Consider the following 22,741-nt stretch of genomic DNA (forward strand, 5'->3'; position numbering starts at 1 on the left):
AGTTTGAAAAGAGAGCAACAATGAATGAAATTATTGTGAATTGGCTTCTTCTGATTCAGTTGTTTTGTGATGTGTATTGAAGATGCATCCTCTCAGTGGTATCTTATAATGAGCTTGGACTCTGGCATGATATAATTAGGTAACTTATTTTTTATGTTTCTTCTCTCCCTCATTTTCCTCTCTTCTTTTGGAGTCCTCCTGAGCTGAGGCCCCAGTGTAGTTGCACCATAGGATAATGATAAACCACTGGATCCTGTTCATCCAGACTGTTCACATTGTATTTCATCTTGTCAAAATGTTTTTTTATATATATATATAGAGAGAGAGAGAGAGAGAGAATGCACATGATCATCTTTATTGTATCTATGGGGACTACAATATCTGTATGCAAAGTGAACTTGTTAATCTCCTGCCTTATCTGTATGTAAAGTGAACTTGTTAATCTCCTGCCTTGTTGCCTTCATGGCCACAAGGCCAGGGGTTAGCATATTTTGTGGACAGCCTATAAAATGAAGGTAAACAAAGAAAAATTTATTTAGGAATAAAATTTTAAGATTAAACAATTAATTTAAAATGTAAGATATGACTATAATAACTTTTTTTTTTTTTTTTTTTTAGTTGTTGGTGCATTGGCTTCTGTGGCCATAATGCACCTCCCAAGGTTTTTGCATTATACTGTGATCCTTTGGGTTGACAGGCAGGCACTTTACCCACCTGGCTAGCCCGGTCTGCATAATTTTTAAAAAGTGTAATATTGAAGAGGAAAATGACATAAAAAATTAGATGCAATATAAAAAAAAACTGGTTATACAGAACAAATTAGGAGAGATATGCTAGTAAATTATAGCTTCTAAGAACACTGGACAAAAAGTAGTCATTGTGCTATTTAGGACATATAACAGAGCAAACATGCACATGTGTATCTTTTATGTTTGTTTGCTTACAGCATTGAAATTAGAATGCAAGGTTAATCTGTTTTCTCTATTTAGAGGTATACCAGCTGTGATTGCAGAAATGGGGGTTTCCGCCATGGAAGATGGGGCACAAAAATCGATGTTGGTGAGTGGCAAAAATGAGTGATAACATTTGGCAGGTCTGAAGGACATCCTGAAAGACATAGCTGAATTTGCTGGTGTTTCAGAAAGGACAGTAATAAGAATTTTTAAAGAATGATGCGAGTCGAAATCAACTATAAATCGGTAGCAGAATTATGGTTTGAAAGTCTGTGCCAAATGATTGCGATTGGAAACAAATATTGCATCAGTAAAAGAAAAATTAATTATTTCAAACAAGACAAGAATTTCTGTAAACAGTTAACCAAGGGCCTCATCAGCTGATTTCTGAGAGGACACTGCAAAGAGAATTGCATAACATGGATATCTGAAGTAGGATTTCCCAAAAAAGACCATGTTAACAGTTGCACATAAAAAAAAACAAAGCTCAGCCAATATGTGCTAAAAGCATAAAGACATTTCTTTTTGTGACTACTCACTGTGGGTGATGGTAGATGGCTCTCCATAAATTCCCCACTAATGCTGGTGTTCCCCAAGGTTCAGTTCTTTCTCCCAACCTTCCATTGACTGGAAATCCTATCTACGATATGGATTCCGTGGGTGTTGATCCACTGGTATTAGCATTAGTAGAGGCATATGATGCAAGAAAGCAAGCTTATGCAGCAATAGCCAAAAAAAAAAAAAAAAACACTCCCATTTCACCCCTCCGTTCATTCGAAATACCTGTCCAGCTGAGCCTTAAATTTATTTAGACTATCAACTTCCACAACAAGGGATGGAAGTCTGTTCCACCAACCAACTACCTGCTGCCTAAAGGCAAATTTCCACACATCTATCCTACATCTGTCTTTCCTCAATTTGAATTTATGCCCTCTCAGGTGATTATTCTGAGCAAGACGAAGAATCCTATCGGCATTGAGCATGCTCAAACTATTCAAGGCTTTATACACTTCTATCAGATCACCTCACCGGTGCCTAGTCTCCAGAAACTGTAATTTGCAGAACTTAAGCCTTTCTTCGTAAGAGCAACCCTTTGTTCCATTCACTAATCTTGTTGTCCTTCTCTGTACTCGGTCCAGCAGCTCTACATCCTTCTTGAAATGAGGCCTCCAGACCTGTATACAGTACTCATGGTGTGGCCTGACCATTGCCTTATACAAGGGAATAATCACCTCCTTATCCCTGCTAGAAAAATTCCTGTATATCATTGACAAGACACCATGAGCTACTCTTGCAGCTCGTCTGCACTGCTCAGAGAACTTCATATCTGCCTGCACAATTACCCCCAGATCCTTTTCATTCTCTACCACTGTCAGTGTAGTACCACAGAGTTGATACATTGCTCTGGGGTTACTGTTTCCCATATTTAGTACTTTACATTTGTCAATGTTAAACTTCATTTGCCACCTCTCAGCTCATCTGCTCAACCTTTTCAGATCCTGTTGCAGCAGCATAGCGTCAGTAGTGTCCTTAACAACCCTGCCAACCTTTGTATCGTCTGCAAACTTGGACATTAAGCTTGATATACCATCATCAATATCATTTATAAATACATAAAACAATAATGGACCTAACACTGAACCCTGAGGGACTCCACTGATAACATTAGTCCACGATGAGCAGTGTCCATTGATTACCACTCTCTGTCTTCTCCCCCTCAACCATCCCTTTATCCATAGCAGCAATTTGCCTCCAATGCCACACTGCTCCAATTTGTGCAGCAGTCTTCCATGTGCAACAGTATCAAAAGCCTTTCTAAGATCCAAATATATAATATCAAAGTTATTCCCTGTATCCAGTTCTTTTGTGTACTGCATCATAGTATCCAATCAAATTGGTCAAGCAAGACTTTCCCTAAACAAAACCATGCTGTTTCTGAGCTGTAACTGAAGTCTTGTCTAGATGATCCTGCAGTGCTTCTTTAACCAGTGCCTCCATTAATTTTCCTGGAACAGAAGTTAAACTCACAGGTCTATAATTACTTGTGTCAGCCTTTGATCCTCCTTTGTGAATTGGGTGCACATTTGCACATCTCATTTGCACATTTGGTGATGTATGCTGGCTTATGTTATCTATCTGTGGACAAATTCAGTGGAAAAGTTTGAAACTTAAACAGTTGCCCTTGACATTTCAAATGCTTTTGATCATGTTTGCCTTAAAGGTCTTATAAATAAGCTGCCAACTTATGGATTGCTAAATGTTTTTTTTTTTGTAATTGGTTATCCAGTTTTCTATCTGACTGCTCACTGTGGGTAATAGTAGATGGCTCTCTTGTCTTCTAACTTCTCCACTAATGCAGGTGTTTCCCAAGATTCAGTCCATTCTCCCACTCTTTTTCTCTTGTATATTAATGACCGTCTTCCATTGACTGGAAATCTTATCCATAGTTTTGTTTACGATAGCACATTGCATTCCACCTTCCAGTTTGAGAAACCTTTCCGTGCACAAACCTTAAACTTCTTGGATATTCACTACCAGTTCCTTAAATGCTGATCTCCAGGTAATTCTTCGACCGGGCAAAGATAACTTAGTTAATTTTAATCCTTCTAAAAACTTATACTGGCTTATGTAGTCCTGTCTTATATCTTGCAAAAGGGTTCTTTTGTTCCTAGAAATCTTAGTGTCAACAAAGATGGCACTCAGATTTCTAGATAGCATCACATATTTCTATTAGAGATTACCCTGACTTCTGATCTCTCTCTTAGCATAAACACAAATATTGCTTCCTCTGCATCTAAAAATCTGGGTTTTTTTCTTTCGCTCTTGGCATTATTTTTCTTATAAACAGCTACTCACTCTGTACAAATCTCAAATCCACCCAACCAAAGGACATTATTGCCACATTTGGGACAGTGCCCAGATAACCTTTTCAGACTTCATCTCCATTCAAAAGAGGGTAGTTGGGTTAATTAATGACCCATCTTGTGCAGTACTATAGTCTTTGTCTCATAGACATTCTGTTTTTGCTGTCTGTCACATATGTAAATACTTCTATGGGCACTGTTCTTCTGATTTGGCTTCTATGATTACCGTCCCCCTTTCCAAACCAGTCCAAACACATGCTGCAACTGGTCATTGTCCATTTACTGTCCTACTTCAAACTCACCAGAACCAACTTTTCTTCTTTCTCATTTATCCCTTCAATTCCTGTTTTCTGGAACAACCACTGTTCACATGTATTTCTTGAAAATGACAATCTACAGAAATTCAAGCCTAATGTCAACAGATATCATCTTCACCTTCTGAACATTCAACTCGTGCATGGTATTAAATACTGTTGGTTCTAATACCTGTCACGTTTGGGATTTTCATTAAAAAATAATAAAAATAAATAAATAAAAATGGCACTGTTGTTAATGGGAAAGCTGTGATCCAAATTTTGACCATACTGCAGTGGGGATAGGTGCTGAGTTTATAGGAGAAGCAATGAGCATTGCATCCAGATTGTGTTCAAGGTACTATACAAGCTGGTAGTGGGTCAGTGATGTTTTGTGGGTGTTCTATTATGGAGTGTGGTTTCCTACTTGAAATGCCAGCCAGGATGAATCAGGCTGTCTATACAAATATTCTGAATGATCAGGTTTTGCCTTCTGGACATTTGAGGGACTAATTATTTCAGAACAGGTTAAGGAAGCAAGATGAATCTAGCTTCCTTGTAGATGTAGTTTCCTTGAACATTTTAAGATGTGATAAAACTTTCACACAAATCTTCTTACCATTAGACAACCAGTAGGCTGGCATCAGGAAATAAAGTGCATACTTCCTCTGCATCTCTGTGGAGTGCATGTGCTAAACAAATTCCTTTTGTGTCCCTCCCATCGTGAGCCCAGGGTCCTGTTGAACAACTGTACTTCACGTGTAAGTAGCATACAGAATTCTGTTAACCCAAAACAAGTTGTATATTATAAATTACAATTTATGTACACATGTAAGTACATATTTCAGATATATAAATCAAGGGATGCCAGGGGATCGCATCTGGTGAGTATGGTCTTGAGCTGAATATCATTATTCTTATCTTTCTTGGTGATTCCCTTCTTGTTTTCTCTCTTTCAGGGTAACTCAGAAATTTTTTTTTTTTTTTTTGGCTAATGCAGCAAAAGCCTCAGGCTTCCTTGCACCATAATAATAATAAACAAGAAACCCGGAATGTCAGAAATATAGGCCAATCACTTGCCTCCCAACAATGTACAAGATCCTAACCAGCTGCATAACCAGGAAGATATCAGACCACTTGGAGAGCCAGAACATAATGGCCAAACAGCAGAAAGGATGTAAGGAGCAATTAACCATAGATGCCGCGGTTATGGAGCAAGCCTACAAGAAGTGCTGCAACATGAACACAGCCTACATCGATTACCGCAAGGCCTTTGACTCTGTGCCTCATAGCTGGCTAATAGAGACGCTGAACATCTACAAAGTCAATCTGATAGTGACAAACTTCCTAGGAGAAACGATGGCGAAATGGAGTACCCATTAAGGTCAAAAACATCACAACCAGGCCAATCCCCATCAAGAGTGGAATCTTTCAGCGAGATGCCCTGAGCCCATTGTGGTTCTGTCTAGCACTTAACCCGCTATCCATCATGCTCAACAGTAGCAAGTACAGATATAACCTCAAAGAAGGAAGGAAGAACCTGTACACCCTCACCCACCTGATATACATGGATGACATCAAGTTCTACGGGGGAACCGAGAAGCATCTCCAGCAACTACTCCAGATCGCTGAAGAATTCAGCAATGATATTAGGATGGAATTTGGCCTAGTCAAATGCAAGACCCACAGATTGCACCAGGGAAAATTAGTTAACTGAAACTACCAGCTGCAGACTGGTAAAGAGATTGAAGCCATGGCAGAGGGAGAGGCCTACAAATATTTGGGGATGATGCAGGCTCAGCAGTTACTGCACAAGGAAATTAAGGCCTGCCTGACCGAAAAATACCATCAGAAACTTGGAAGTCTGCTGAAAGCAAAGCTGAATGGAGGAAACACAGTTAAAGCCATAAACACTTATGACTTTAATTGTGTTTCCTCCATTCCACAAGCTGTACTGGGACCGTGCCATAATAACGGATAGGACAATCCTGCACAACAGATCGGACATAACCTTTGTGGATAAGAAGGAAAAGGCTACCTATCTGATTGACATAGCGGTACCCAACACTGGCAACCTGCAGAAAACCCATTGGGGAAATAATCAGGAAGTACACGAACCTAAGACAGGAAATCCAAGAGATGTGGCATATGCAACAAGTAACGACCATCCCAATCATCGTGTCAACCACAGGTATGGTGCTAAAGATCTTACAGAACAGCCTAGCAGCAGTAGGTCTCCCAGCGAACGCCTACAAGGAACTCCAGAAAGTTTCAATCCTAAACACCTATAGGATAGTCAGAGATTCCTCGACCAACAGTAACACCAGACATAACAACAACCACCCTGTGTACTTGGTAGCAATACCCGTCACGAGGTGGAACCCCCAATCAGGGAGAAATAATGAGCAGCACTAATAATAATAATTATAATTCAATTGATTATTACTGTTGGTTTATTATTGTTGATTATATTTATAAACAAAATATATATAAATTTATCAATTAATCATTATTAATTATCTTTTCTTTTTTGTTATATTTACAGAGGCCTTTAGCAGCACTCTCTCGTCTGCGTGTATTAGATAATAAAAAGAATATTTCAACATATCCAGTAAGTAGAGCTGTATATTTCAGTTTATCCAGTAAATAGCACTTTGTATTTCAGCATATGTAAGTCATGGAGGAAACCACACAACAAGTAATTAGGCAAAGCTGATGAGTGGTGGTTAAGCAGAATGAGAGTTGAGATTCAGTTTTAAAAAAATAAGTAGAGCTTAATCCTTACTTAGTGAGGTGTTTTGTTTTAAGTAAATAGTGATGATTTATGGATTTATAGTGATGATTTATTACACAATTTTTCTGTAAAATCTAATGTACAGAATTAAAAATTTATATACAATTTTTTTCTTATTGCACTGTTCTTAAAATAGCATAGGAACAAGACATTTTATAATTTGTTTGTATTTTTTGTTGTAAGGACATTTTGAAATTTATATAGACACATACAAAACCAAATTTTTTTTCCTTCTGAAATATAAATATTTAGGTACATTGATTACTATTTATTGGACAATAAATAGTAAGAAAGCATTATGAGTGATTAAATTTTATGCATATTTGGTTTAAAATTGGCTTCCCCCTGTGTCAGAATCCTGTTTGGACATTTGTGATTTTTTTTTTTTTTTTTTTGGGAACTAGTCTGCATCTTTATCTGTGTTATGAAAATTACTGTATTCACGTTCAGCACTGTCAGATATTTGCATAAACATTATAAAAATTCGAAACACTTATTTACAAAATGGAAAACCTGTGATAATATGAAAAGTAGGTATATTTGAGTATATTAGCAAGTTAGGTAGTGTGCATTGCATTATATTTTAGGCACATGTAAATAATTTTTTTCCTAAATTAATAATTGTTCATAATTACAGCTCTCATAGGACTTTAGACATTACAGGTTAAAAAAAAATGACTGAAATTTTTTTCTGCCAAGCGTAAACATTATAAAAATTCGAAACTATCGGCTGCAGACTGGTAAAGAGATTGAAGCCATGGGCAGAGGGAGAGGCCTACAAATATTTGGGGATGATGTAGGCTCAGCAGTTACAGCACAAGGAAATTAAGGCCTGCCTGACTGAAAAATGCCATCAGAGACTCGGAAGTCTGCTGAAAGCAAAGCTGAATGGACTACTAATGACTAATAAAATTGTATTGCATTTAACAGTATAGTACAATCAGGTCCATTCTGTCTTGATTTTTTTGTAGTTACATTAGTACTTTTGATTATGATTAGTACAGGAACTCCCGGACTTGCATAATACTCCACTTACACAAATTCAACTTTATGTAAGTTTGCTGGCCGGTGCAAACTGAAAAAAATATGGAAGTGTATTTTGCATATGTAGGGATAAATGGAGGTATTGTTATTTGGTTTTTAGGAGCATTAGCAACTAAGACCATATTGCTCCGGGACATACGGTGGTCATTCCCTGACCTTTCCGCATCCTCCGTATTTGGTGGTGACGGGCTCGAATCCCGGTCTAATCAAGAAGCGTGTGCTACGCACTGCTTCTCCTTTCCACCTGGCTACGGAGGTGCCTTTGGAGGTATTGTGAAAATATCGTAATGTGAACCCAATAACATATTGTTTTTTTTTTTTGTAATTCGTTCCAAGTCCTTGGAAGTTTATTGAAAAATTCGCTATATTACTAAGCTATTTATCTCTCTAAAAGGTCATATTTATAATGGAAATTGCACTACACTTTTACGCTTTCATCATTATCATATGTTCCGTTATAAGAATCAATTTTGAACCTTTGTGATATTTTTCTAAAGCACGTTTCTGGAGGTCATGACCAAAAAACAGTAAAAACAATTTGCACTTTCCAGTTTATTGGGCTTTGCTTTTCTGTTAGTGCAATCTATTATAAATGGGTAGTAAACTTGATCTTATTGCATTTGCGATAATCCCGATAACTGGAATTCTGTGGGTTTTCACGTTACGGTATTATGGTGAAATGAGTTCCCCTTCACTGAAATCTTCAATCATATAAAAAACAAATTTTCAGAAACTTCTCTTCATTCCTATTTACGTATTACAATGATGAAGGGAAAGGGACCGACGGAAAGTGCAAGTACTGGCAGTACTAGGAAATGAAACAAAATTGATGTAGAAATGAAGATGAAAATGATTAAGAAGTACGAAGCAGGACTAAGTTTGTCGTCTATTGCAAGGGAATTAGGAGCCGACCGGTCTAGCTGGGTGGGTAAAGTGCCTGCCTGGCAACCCAAAGGTCACGGGTTCGAATCCCGCCTCGAGCTTGGATCAAAGTACTGCAAAAACCTTGGAGGTGCATTATAGCCACAAAAGCCGATGCGCCAACAACTACCAAATCAAAAAAAAAAAAAAAAGGGAATTAGGTCTCGCTGCTTCAACAGTAAATACTATTTTAAAGGACAGTGCACGTATAAAAGAACATGTCAAAGGATCAATGCACTTAAGATCAACAGTGATCACAGAACAGCGTTCAGGTGCTATATCGAAGATGGAACAGCTGTTAATAATATGGATGGAAAATCAGATTTAGAAGTAAGTGCTTCTGAGTCCAATGACCATTCAAGTAAAAGCAAGATATTAAGGATAAGTACGGCGAACCCCAAGCCAAGTTCGTGGCAAGCAACAGGTGGTTTAATAGATTGAAGCATCATGCTGGTTTCCAAAACATTAAAGTATGCGGTGAAGTCGCCAGTGCTGATTCTGCAGCCGCAGAAAAATTTTGTGGTATGTTGGAAAAAATTATTGATGAAGGTGGCTATTCAACGCAGCAAATTTTTAACGTTGACGAGACTGCTCTGCATTGGAAAAAATTGCCAGATCGAATATACATTGCCAAAGAGGAAAAGACAATGCCATATTTCAAGGCTTCAAAAGATAGGGCCACGCTCTTGCTTGGGGCTAATGCAGCGGGATATTACAGATTAATACCACTGCTTGTGTACTAGTCTGGAAATCCTCGTGCATTTAAGGGCATCATTAGAGCCACCCTACCCGTGCATTTCTGATTGAAAAGAGAGCATGGATAACAGTATCTCTCTCTTTGAGGATTGGTTTTAATGCGGCTTCATTCCCGAGATTGAAAAATATTGTAAAAACAACGACGTTTCTTTCAAGATTTTGCTTCTATTAGATAACTCCTGGACATCCTACGCATCTCGATGATTTTAATTCAAATACGAGTCATATTTATACTGCCAAACATGACTTCACTCATCCAACCTATGGGTCAGGGTGTTATTTCGAATTTAAAAGCATACTATTTACGTACAACATTTGCTCAGGCATTGTCTGCAGTAGACGGTGAGAAAAATTTTATGTTAAGGGACTTTTGGAAATCTTACAATATTTACCACAGCATCTTAAACATTAATAAGGCCTGGGTGGAAATTACTAAAAGTTGTTTAAATGGTGTATGGAAGAAAATATGCCCGCTGCATGTAAAAGGCTTTGAAGGGTTTGAAAAAGACAAATTATGTGAAGAGGTTACAGATAAGATTTTAAAGGTTGCAGAGCTACTTCAGTTGGAGGTTGTTGCCAGATGCTGAGGAGTTAATAGAGAAAGAAGAGAAAGAATTATCTAACGAAGAACTTATTGGCTTGCAGGCAGCGATAGTGAAAGAAGAAAATCTGACGAAGCTTAAGATGAACAAAATGAGGAGCTGAGGTGCTTCATCACCAGAGAGGTGGCAATGGCGAGGTTTGAGAAGATGGATCCTGACAGTGAACGATTCTTAAAAATGAATAGAGGGGGTGAATGATATGCTTTCTTGCCACAAAGAAATCTACAATGAAAAGAAAAAAGCCACCGTCCAGTCATCCATTAATATGTTCTTTCTTAAGATTGAGCGGCTGATCTCTTCTAAATCTCCACAGCTCTCAAGCTCCGCAGTGGCGTACTTATCAGCTGAAGACATCAGTTCTGGCAACGCTGGTCAAGAGGTAAAACTTACTGACGTTATGCCTGTCTCCTCTCTTTTTTTGTAATTTTATAATTTTTAAAGTGTTTAAATTGCATGCTTTTGTAATTTTTCCTGCGCATGAGATAAAAAATTGAATAAATACAATAAATAATTCTATTCACATGTTCGTTGAACATTTCTTTTTTGATTCAATCAATTCAATGAGCACAGTTGCGAGTGCTGCACAAGCATGGGGGAAATTCCAACTTACACAGAGTTCCGCTGAACACAATCCTTACGTTAATCGGGGAGTGGCTGTAATTTATATTTATGTTAATCACTACAGTGCTGCATTTTATGTTTGTATTTCAGCTTTTACAAACATTCAAAAGCAGTATTGCAAAACTTGTGTGTGAAAATACTAGTGTTCTGCAGATTGTACTGAATTCTAATCTCTTAGATTTTGGCCATTTTTATTATTATCATTAGCGTATTCATAACATTTGTTTGTAAAGGTGCTGTCATTAAAACTCTGTCATAGGAACTTTAAAAGTAAGCAGTTTCGTTTTTCTTTTTTTTTTTTTTTTTTTATTTACTTAGGGTGAGGCTTAGAATGAACATGATGGCAATACTTTGCACAATACTTTGTTGTGCATGTATTTCACAATTAGTGTTTCTCACTTATAATTTTTGACCCACAACAGAAAGGAGATGCCCAACATCTAAGAATAAAAATTTCACATACAGAAGAAATATAAATGTCTTTAATTTTTTGCTGAAATCCTTTAATAATCCTGCATTTAGAGGACGTTTCTAAAGGCTGTTGGTCAAATTTTGGAAATGAGATACAGTAATACCCCGAAGTTACGCGATAGGTGGGTCCGACGAAAATCGCGTAAGTCGGGGTACAACTTTGCATATAAATACATATAAATTTTGTTTAATTGGAACCAACGGCTAACAAAAACACTAGTTTAGAAGAAAAATATTAATAAAATTGCAGTTCTTTATACATATTAATACAAAATATGTATTAAAAAATAAATGACTTACGTAAAAAAGTTATTTCGATGTCGATGGCTTCATAAAATCTAACAAATTCGTCTGACGACACAGAGACTTCTTTTTTTCATGCAGAATTTCTTCGTAGCAAGCTAATAATTTTTTTTATTCCTTGCTTTGTAGCTATAACGCGTTCTTTGTTGTAGTCTGTTTTCTAAAATTTTTAAGCCCTTTTCAATTGAGCTGAGACCTGTAAAGTTTGCAATTGTCATGTGCTTTTCGCCGTTGCCTCATTTAGGCCTGTAGCACGTGCAATATCACATGGTCTTTCATTTCGCTCAAAGCGTTTCACAATTTCATATTTTTTCTCTATCGACAGAGGCTGACTGGCCATAAGCCTTACCGGGGAAACCCCGGTGGGCCTGTGTGATTTTGGCCATAAACCATAGTATGAGGCCACTATAAATTTTTGACCCAGTCTGCCTCTGTTTATCGATAATTGCTTTTCTTTTTCTCTCTGAATCTGCAGTGTCTTCACCAGTATGCTTCCTTTGCACATCTTTTAAGTATTTTACTCATTTTTAGGGAATAAAGCACAATTACAAAATGAGGAGGCACGCTTGATACGCATAAACAAAGCTGCGCGCATGTAGAAACTGAATAAACAACACCATAAAGGCAGAGATACACTATTAACACCTCACATTTCTAGGGGTTACTACCATAAAACAATAAAAATCCAGTTGCGTTTCTGCTAGTGGAATCTGTTATAAACTGGTAGTAAACTCGATCTAATTGCATACCGAGAGCTGGAATTGTGTTGGTTTTTACGTTATTATGGTGAAATGTGTTTCCCCTAAAACAAATACATTTTCAGATCTTCTCTTCATTCCTATCGTGTTGCGTTCGGTTGGGGTGATTTTGCGTTCGACTGCCATTTCTTGTAAACACAAAGGCGAATCGTGCATAAGCCAATTCGGTTCGTGTTATATTATAAGATATCATTACCGTATTTATAAATAGTGTATGATCGAATTCGTGTAGTGTAAACACGTGTTATACGAGGACTGACTGTATACGGCTCGACCGATGCGATCCATTTCTCTCGTGAAAACAATGTAATTTCCGACAAACGTTGAGCACGAATTCGAATGCACACATAAATATGACAGTTGGAATACAAATTCTTGTATATGTGTGCAGCTCACGCGCAGTAAAGTTGAATTTTGTTCATCTTTCGCTCTCACTCTCCGCCGTCGCACCATATATCAATAACATATGAAAAACGACCTTGAAGATGGTGGGCGGCAGTATTGCCAAACGAAAAAATCAAGAACCGCGTAACTCCGAGTTCGCGTAAGTCGGGGTATTACTGTACCTGAAACAGTCAAGTTGCTGAAAATTAAACCTTCAGTAGAGAAACCTGAGAATGACCTATTGTGACCAATAGCCAAAAAAGATACTGCATATTGGGTACAAAAACAATGATAAAGGTGCCATGTTTTGTTAGTTTATTCCTTTGGTTGTATATGGGACAGTATAAATCAGTTACACATTCAAGATCCTCCATTAGTATTAGAATTACAATGGCCACACAGTGAGAGGAAGCAAACACATTCTGCATCAACCAGAATCAAAAATAAAAAATTTACCAATGACATAATAAAATTTTAATAAAATAAAATTTAATAAAATTTAAATAATAATATAATTTAGGACATAATAAAATTTTGTGCTTGATATGTTATTTTAAAAATTATTGCAGTATTATTTTACCAAACCTAAATCATGGTATGCTTTCTTAATGAGCATGACTATTTGTAATTTAAAGGAAAAATTAAATTCTGACAGGATCCATAAAACTTCAAGTACATCATTGACTTTTACATCAACTTTTAAAATTTCCATTTACATCACTTACATTTACATTACAACATTTACATCAACATCAAAAATAAAGAGACATATTTAAAAATTGATATTTTATTTAGAAGAATATTTAGTCCATGATAAAAATGTCCTGGAATGCCATAAAATCTTACTTTGTATAACCAAGAAATTTTTTTTTAATGATACATTATAAAATTTGTATTTTTTTAATATTTCTAGGTGAATAGAATGAAAGCAAAGTATGGTGGGCGCTCAATGGTTACATTACTTCCAGGTGATGGTATTGGGCCTGAACTTGTGGGCCACATTCAGGATATATTTAGGTGAGGAAATATGTTGGTAGTCTTTCCCTGTTTTTTTATATATGTATATTGTATTATGCAGGGTGTATCATAACATGTGGGACCCACTCCAGGGATGGATTTAGAACCTAAATACAATATAAAAAAAAAAGTAGGTCTGATTTTGCCTTGTTTTCGAGTTACAGCCATTTTTGTGTTCCAGCAATTTTTTCCATTAACTGAGTTAGCGTAGTTGGCTCCATTCAACTGTTTACAAATAATGCTTGATATCTCATAGAGGGGCCTTTGCTGATTAGTAATGTAAACATGATTCCGTAGTATTCTTTGAGTGATTTCAGTTAGTTCTCCTTACAAGGACACTACATTGGAGCTCAGCGCCTCCGTATCCAGGTGGGAAGGAGCAGCAGTGCGTAGCACACGCTTCTTGATTAGACCGGGGTTCGAGCCCGTCACCACCAAATACGGAGGATGCGGAAAGATCAGGGAATGCCCACCGCATATCCTGGAGCAACATGGCCTTAGTTGCTAATGCTCCTAAAAACCAAAAAAAAAAAAAAAAAACATTGGAGCTTGTTATTAACATTTTGATAGTGTATTTGCTATGATAATGGAAGCTTATTCAAATGGAGAGACTACAGACATGCATCTTATGTGTGGACTGATAGAATACAGCCGAGGCAAGATGTCTGTATGCAGAAAACTTCCCTAATTGTCACGTGCCAAATAAGACCTTTCAGAGAATACATGAACGCCTTGCAGAAACTAATTCATCTGGAAAATGAGTTTCAGATATTGGTAGACCCATTAGCACCATAACAGCAAATTCAACAGATACCTGGAACTTTTTAGCTGGTGAGGTGGTTTATGATGAGGTGTTTACAGGCTTGTATTCAGGCTCACAGGTAATTTTGAGAATTTCCTGTAAATGTAAGCAGATAATTGCTGGAACACAAAAATGGCTGTAATTCGGAAACAAGGTAAAATCAGACCCATGTTTACATAAACTTTTGTATTGTTTTTAGGTCCTAAATCCATTTCTGAATTGGGTCCCACATGTTATGGTACGCCCTCTATATAACCCACACACATACACTTAGTGATCACTGAATTATGACCGCCTACCTAATACCATGTTAGGCCACTGTTTGCACAAATAACAGCTGCTATATGCCTATGCATTGACTCCACAAGGCGTCCAAAGATGTCCATAGAGATCTGCAACCATGCTGCCTACAAGGCTTTCCACGGTGCTGGACTAGATGATGGTTGTGTGTCCGTACACTGCACTTCCCAATCCCAAAACATCCTACAGGTGTTCAGTTGGATTGAGGTCAGGCAAATTTGGAAGCCAGTCAAGATGGTTGATATTTTCACTGTGTTCTTCAAGCCACTTGTGCACAGTGCAGGCCCAATGACATGGCATTTATTGTCTTGGAAGATCCCATTTCTGTCTGGGGAAAAATGCAACATGGCAGGGTGCACTTGGTCTCCTAAGAGCTGCCAGTTGACCTCACCAGTGAAATGTTGATCTATATGGACCAGAGCTCCTAGTTCTAGCCAGCAAAACTTGCCCCAAGGAAGCAACCACCATTTTGTACATGGATGGTGGGGCACCATGCATGATGAGTCCCTGGACTTGTTGCATGCACCACACATGAAGGCGACCATTGGCACGTTAAGTTTAGGTTTAGTTTTAAAATTAGATTATTTTTATTTTTAAATTTATTGTGTGACCATATCAGAACAGACATAACACAGGCATCAGAAAAGACAGTTGTTGAAATAACACAGTTAGCTGTAATTCCATTATGTTTTAGCCAACTGCAGTAATCGACCATCTCAATTAATAACCCTTTAAACGTTTCATCTGCAAGAAGTGGACCAAACAGACAGACAGAGGTATGAAAACATAATTTGACACTAGCATTAGCAATAGTAGAGGCATATGATGCAAGCATCGGCCAAAAAAAATAAATAAAATAAACCCTTCCTATTTCACCCATCCATTTGCTCCAAACATTTGTCCAGTTCTTCCTTAAATTTATTTAAGATATCAACTTTCACAACGACAGATAGTAGCTTGTTCCAACAATCAACAAACAACCTGCTGACTAAAGGCAAATTTCCACACATCTGTTCTACAACTGTCTTTTCTCCATTTGAATTTATGCCACCCCCAGGTCCGTAATCTGAGCAAGAGGAGGAATCTCATTAGCATTGAGCTTGCTGAGTTAGTTGGATTCGGATGAGGATCTCAACGTTTTTTTTTTTTTTATTCAAGAAACTGGGTTTTTTGCCCTCTAAAATAGGCAAAGTGATTAGAACACACGCAGTTTATGGAGATAATACACCTGAGTGAATGAGGTTGTTCACAGATATTCCTAATATGTTTTTTTTAATTTTGTTTTCCACATATATGCAATCAAATATTTTTCTCCAAAACATGGTGTGCCATATCATCTGGAAAATATGTTATTTGCAATTTTCGTATTATTCTTCTTTGTTTATCATTTAGTTTATTTGATGAGAAAGATGGTAGAGGCAAAACAAAGTATGAATACTGTATGTAGTTGAATATAGTGTGATATTCTCTTATTTGCTTTGAGATATTTTTGTTTGTTCATATTTTGTGTGATATATATACATACATATATTTATCATAGATGTGGAGGTATTCCAGTGGATTTTGAGGAGATTCTCATATCCTCAAGTGATGAAGATATTGATAATGTACAGGAAGCTATTACTTCCATAAAGAGGAATGGGGTTGCCCTTAAAGGTATGGTATTCTTAATTATTGTTACTGGATACATTATATGCAAACAAAGTGATGCTCTTTTTAAAATATTTTGTTATAATCTTTTGTTCTAAAGAAAGTAGTGATTATGTATTATTTCTTTTTTTGACTAAAGATTATAATTTTTGAAATTTTCTTAAAAAAAACAAGATGAAAACAAATGCTTGTTAAATTAATATTTTTCATGTTGCATAGTGTTTTTTTTTTTGTAGCAAATCGAGTTATTGATACCTCAGTGTATTTTGTTTGTAAACTATGTGTGGTCAATTTGTCTGCTTTACTAAAAATGATAATACTAAATGATAAAAATGATGATTCCAGTTATTTGGGACACATCAGGACTAGTGCATTTTGGCCCAATTAAGCAGCTACCCCAATTATCCGAAGTTTCACGTAAATAGTTAAAAATACAATGGACCCCCGCTTTACAATTGGTTCACTGTACAATCAAATCACATTACGATGGACTCACCATAGTAAAGTACTGTTCACTATACAATATGTAGTAAGCGCTGGTCATTGTGATCACGTTTGTGAATTGAATTTTAATTCTATTAAACAGTGATTCTAATTAGCAAAAATAGGAGGAATATTATCCACAGGCTATAAAAGTAAAGATATATTAAGCACAAATTTACCCTTTATTACCTTACTAATTAAAAAAATTAAATGATACGTGAAATAATTGACATTTCTGTTCACTGACATTTGTGGGTGGTGGTTAAAATTTAAAACAGTAAAAAGATAAGCAATCAATAACAAAGAACACGGCACACACAAATTGCAAGTAACACGATATGTGCAAGTGAGAACAGACAGTGGTTGTGCCTCTGACATGTGTAGGCAGTTCATTTACATTTAAATTGGATTACGAGTAACAAGTTATGAAGCTTAAAAAATAGGAATGAAGAGCAGATTCTGAAAATTAATTTTTTTATATGATTAAAGATTTCATGGAAGTGTAAACACATTTCACCATAATAACCCACAGAATTCCAGCTGTCGGTATTATCGCAAATTCAATAAGATCGAGTTTACTATCCATTTATGATAGATTGCACTAACAAAAAAGCCCAATAAACAGGTGACTGCTAATTGTTTATTGGTTGTGATCTCCAGAAATCTGACCAAACCACGTGGTACGGTCGGAGACAATCATAGGGTAATCTCTAGTGCTGCTGTCTCCTGCCCTGATTAAATGGCATGTTGTCCCAATTAAGTGAAGTAAACCCTGGCTATTTTCTCAATTGCGTTCTGTTTTTTCAGATTTGCCCCACATAAATGGCTGCCCCGATTAACCGGTGGCCCAAATAACCGGAACCCACTGTATAACTTAAACATGAACTGGATTAAACATTGCTTTGCAGACGTAGTTGAATTTCTTTTGGAAGTTGTGTGTCGAACAGTTGTCTACCCAGTTGATTTTGGTTGACATTGCTGCTTCACGAATAATAATCCTCTTAGAAAAAAGAAGAAAAAATGCTATTTCATTATCATATAGAATACAGCCTGTTTTAAAAATTAAAATTATATTCAAAATCATGAAGAAAATTTGTTGTTTCTTTCTTTTAATTGGAACAAGGCATTTTGTATATTTCTGCTTATTATCATATGTATCTCTGATAAAGGGAAATTAATTCTTCAAGCAGTATCTCCTTAAATTCACAATTTACAGACATCTCTGAATATAGAATTGAAGCTTCTGAACAGTATAGTGTAACTGCCACTTGGCACTGATTTGGAGATCTGGTTTCAAATCCTGTCTGACTGGAAGAATTCAAGGCCTCTTCAGTCTCATGCAGAGGGAGCAGGATTTTTTCCCCATGAGTGATTCCTGGTGTTTCAGTCTGTTCAACGTATAGATCTTGCGAACACATTCTTATGCTGACATAATACAGATTAAAGGCATGTGAACCAGAGTGTTTTTTTTTTTTTTTTTTTAGTTATTTGGTGTTATTTAGTGGTACTGTGAAGATATTACTACAGTGGTAGCAGTGGAAAATCCTTGATATCCCCCATTCTTCTGACAAGTTCTTGTGACTGATTTGTTCCACAAGATGAAGTTACTCAGAAGTCAGTTCTTTCAGACAACATAAGATGTAATACAAGTAGTAGATAGCTCCCTTGCCACTCTTCATCAAAACCAGACTGCTGATTGTATTAGACATCTCCCACATGTTTGGAAATAAGTTCTACAAGAGGCTGCTGATTACTTTGAGAGAACATAACTCAATTAAATACTGGTAAATAAAGCCTTATTTTGTTTTCAGCAATAACTGTGTTGCCACTATTATTTGAACAACTCTCGTATCTCTGGCTAATTTATTTGCAATTTGTTGGTCGTATTTTCAACTGCTATTGCTTTTACTATGTGTCAAGAATGTCGGAGGGATTAGTTGTTGACTAATATTCATGGAGAGTGAGGATGGATTATCCCCATTTTTTATTTTTACATTATTTATATTCCTAATATGTAGTTTGATGTAGTTTGAAATATGACTCAAAGTTGATGTTTTGCATTAGATTTAATAGATTAATTTTTTTTTATTATGTAAGAAAATTGAATTGTGATGAGATAGATGGAGGAAATTTAAAATTTTTTTTGTCAAAAATGCAAAGTAAGGGTTGTATTAAGAATATTGATAGTTTTACATTTAATATATCATGTTCATTTTTTCTTTATATACATATGTAATCCTGTTATCCAGATATTGTTTGTAGTAATTTATAAATTCGTGATATATCTGTTGTATTACAAATGTGGGTTATTTGTAATAAATTATAAATTATGTGTATCAAGTTCCTACCTGAGAGCTGATAATCCTGAATTGATATTACATAAATAGAAATTATATATTAAATATAATTGAAGTCTCTAGAGATAAACTATAGTTGAGAAGCAAATCCACTTGGTCTTAATAAAACTAATTCAACCGTAAGCAAAATCTTCTGTAACCTGACCACGGTTGTGCCCCTGACATGTGTAGGCAGTTCATTTACATTTAAATTAGATTACGAATAGGTAGATTCTAAGCCAAATAAAAATTCTAATTGATTTTTGTTCTGTTTATTTCAGGTAATATTGAAACTCGTTACAATAATCCAAACTTTCAGTCACGGAATGTTGCCCTAAGGTGACCTTTTATTTTTATGTGTATTGTTTTTAATTGTATGCTCTTGAAATATATTATAATTCATAACTTTTATTATTATTAAAAGAAATGGTGAAACAGAAGCCATATAGAAAGTTTGTGAAATAATTTTGAAATAATTGTATAGTTGGGCACCCCATATCCAGGATCTTGTGATTTAGCAACTCCCATAATTTGGTCCTCTTTTGTTCCTTCCAACCTTGTATATGTATAAACCTGCTCTTTTTTTTTTATTAAGATTACAATTATAAGAATTAAAATGTTTGTGTTCATCTACATTTAAATAAATTTATATATATTCTTATTTAAAAATAACTAAATGTACAAGGCATAATATGTTAAGAGTAAGAATTTAATATCTATATAATATTGGTGTAGATACACCATAGATAACTCTTAAGAAACTGTGATGGTAGTGTGGGAGGCATCATTTGCTCTGTATCTCATATTGTGATCTTCCTTCACAACGAGTTGCCATGGTATTGCACTACCTTGAATAAGTAATGCTTCACTAATAGAGAAGACTTTGTTACTTATTCTCAGTGAGGCCAGTAGCTTTGAAACGGTGCTGTCTGGGTGGTGGTACTCACTGAGAATAAGTAACAGTAGTCTTCTCTATTAGTGAAGTATTACTTATTCGAGGTAGTGCAATACCATGGCAACTCGTTGTGAAGGAAGAGCACAATATGAGATACAGAGCAAATACCATCGTACTTTCTTAAGAGTTATCTATGGTGTATCTACACCAATATTATATAGATATATTCTTTTGTATGAGTTCCCATAACTTGGAAAATCCCATAGGTCAGCATCAGTCCAGCCTCAAGGTTGTCAGATTTGGGGTGTCCAACTGAAATAACATTCATAATTGCAATAGATTAGATTTACATCTTAGCTTTAAATTCCAGGAATGTGGCAGTTCTATAAAATTAGCGTAGCTTATTTTGAAGAATGGCATTTACTTTCGTAACTGCTTGTCTAAAGCATGAAGGTGAGAATTACATGGAAAAATTCTATTAAACTAAAATTCAGAATTGTCCGGGGAACAAAAAGTGTACTTTCTCCCAATAGTTCATTGTTTTGAACTTAAAATCATAATTAAATCGCTAAGAGGTTTTTTGGGCAAGTTTTTGTAATATCATAATCAGTCTGTTTGTTTTTGCTTGGAGAGAAAGCTGCGTTAAAAGAGTTAAAAGAGTTTCCATGATGCATATCATGTGTGAATAAGTAACAGTAGTGTGCAGTTTTGACAGTTTAATGTGATTGAGTTGCCATATTTGTGAAAAATATGGCAACTCAATCGCAAACTGCAAAATTTTCATAAATATTGACTATTAAAAAACACAAATATGAAATAATTGTTTAATGGTTTAAATATTAAACCATTAAACTGAGCACATGATATGCATCATGGCTCATATGTGCTGAGATAACTCTTTTAACACAGCTTTCTCTCCATGCAAACTTGAACTGATCGATGATCTCTTCGTTCTCTGAAAAAACGTGTTAGCGATTTTATTATGATATTAGGTTCTTAACAACTAACAATTGCAGGAAATTGCACTTTTTTCCCCAAGGAATTCTGAGTTTTAGAATTTTTATTCTGAGTTTTATTTAGAATTATTCCATGTAATTCTCGGCTTCATACTTTAACCAAGTGGTTAGGAAATAAGTTCGAATTCTTCAAAATAAACTACACTAATCATAGAATCAACAGAATTGCATATATAACTTGTACTTTATATGTTGTTATTATTTTCATTGCCTTTATGCTCGGGTTCTATAATTAATTCTTGGGAGTGTGGTGAATGGTTTGTTCATTGGTAATTTAATTATACAATTCATCATTTAGGTGTAATCTGTTTGAACAGTGCAGAGAAGAGCATTGGGATTAGTCAAGGGCACAAAGTGGTGCTCTTATCAAGAAAAGCTTCAGGTCTGCAAATTACATTGTCTGGAAACTAGACATCTGCATGGAGACCTGATTGAAGTGTTTAAGACTTTAAATGGATGGAGTAAACTAAATGCTGATAGCTTGCTTTTTCTCAGACAGTACACATAAGGGTATACAAATTTAAATTGAAAAAGCGCTGGTTACAGGATAGATGACCAAAAATTTGTTTTCAACAGAGAGTAATTGATTGTAGGAATAAACTTCCATTTGGTGCTTTTTTTTTTTTTTTTTTTTTAATTTATTGTTGTGTGTAGTCCCAACCCAAAACCAAACTATGGCAACTTTGTGTTGAGTGACTGGCCACTTAGCCTAGCCCACTGCAGCAATCTGCCACAAGCTTGTTTCAATCCCTGGCATGTGGAGTCAATGTTCTGATGATAAAAATGCTATAGTAGTGTGAAGTGAAGTATAGCAAGGACACAGAAGATGAAAGAGAAAACAAGATCAGAGAGAAGAAGGAAAAGAAGAATACAAAGTTATTCCGCACAGGTAGTCAGTATATCCAGTCATCCTAACAGAAACATTAAAAAGTCTGTCTGTTTGATCTCTTACCAACTGCCACGCCTTTTGAAACAACAGGTGTGACTTACTATGCACAGAATGTGATGAGGGATGGTTTGTAGCTGAACGGTTTGTGCAGGTAGGCGTCTTCATTTTACGTGCACACTCCTGATATGAATGTCTGCTCATGGCACAAACATGGCATGGGAACAAATAATTTCCATTAAGTAACAATACCTAGTTGTATGTCCATAACGAAGACATCTGTAGCACATTGTGGTCAAATAAAATCTCCGAAATTTATGGCTCGTGTAACCAAAGTACATATGATTGAAACGCTCAAGGATGTCCCAAATTTTTAAAACTTACTGTAAATGTCCAGTTTTTGCTATTATCATTCCTATTAGTTCTGGAAAAACAGACATTACAGTCTTCAGAGAATTCCTCTGTTCCATTTCCATATTCCAGTAAATTACATTAATATAATTCTCTCATAAAATCATGCTTCTCAAGATCTTGATCAACACTCAAAACAATTATTCGTGGTGGAGTCAAGTAGGCCTACTCGCTGATAGCT

At 36.0% G+C, this 22,741-nt stretch overlaps 1 protein-coding gene across 1 annotated transcript in view; it reads left to right on the forward strand.

Moving 5' to 3' along the window:
* LOC150086907 (isocitrate dehydrogenase [NAD] subunit gamma, mitochondrial-like) overlaps positions 1–22,741 on the forward strand; it is a 93,075-nt gene that overhangs the window by 3,544 nt on the left and 66,790 nt on the right. The window contains exons 2-5 of the mRNA XM_090371675.1: positions 6,656–6,721; positions 13,678–13,781; positions 16,424–16,539; positions 19,634–19,691. Coding sequence (XP_090227801.1) covers positions 6,656–6,721; positions 13,678–13,781; positions 16,424–16,539; positions 19,634–19,691 — 344 coding nt within the window. The remainder of the gene's footprint in view (positions 1–6,655; positions 6,722–13,677; positions 13,782–16,423; positions 16,540–19,633; positions 19,692–22,741) is intronic.

The sequence above is a fragment of the Mastigoproctus giganteus genome, chromosome 4, assembly GCF_048544385.1.
Source record: "Mastigoproctus giganteus isolate SK-2022 chromosome 4, ASM4854438v1, whole genome shotgun sequence".
Lineage (NCBI taxonomy): Eukaryota > Metazoa > Arthropoda > Arachnida > Uropygi > Thelyphonidae > Mastigoproctus > Mastigoproctus giganteus.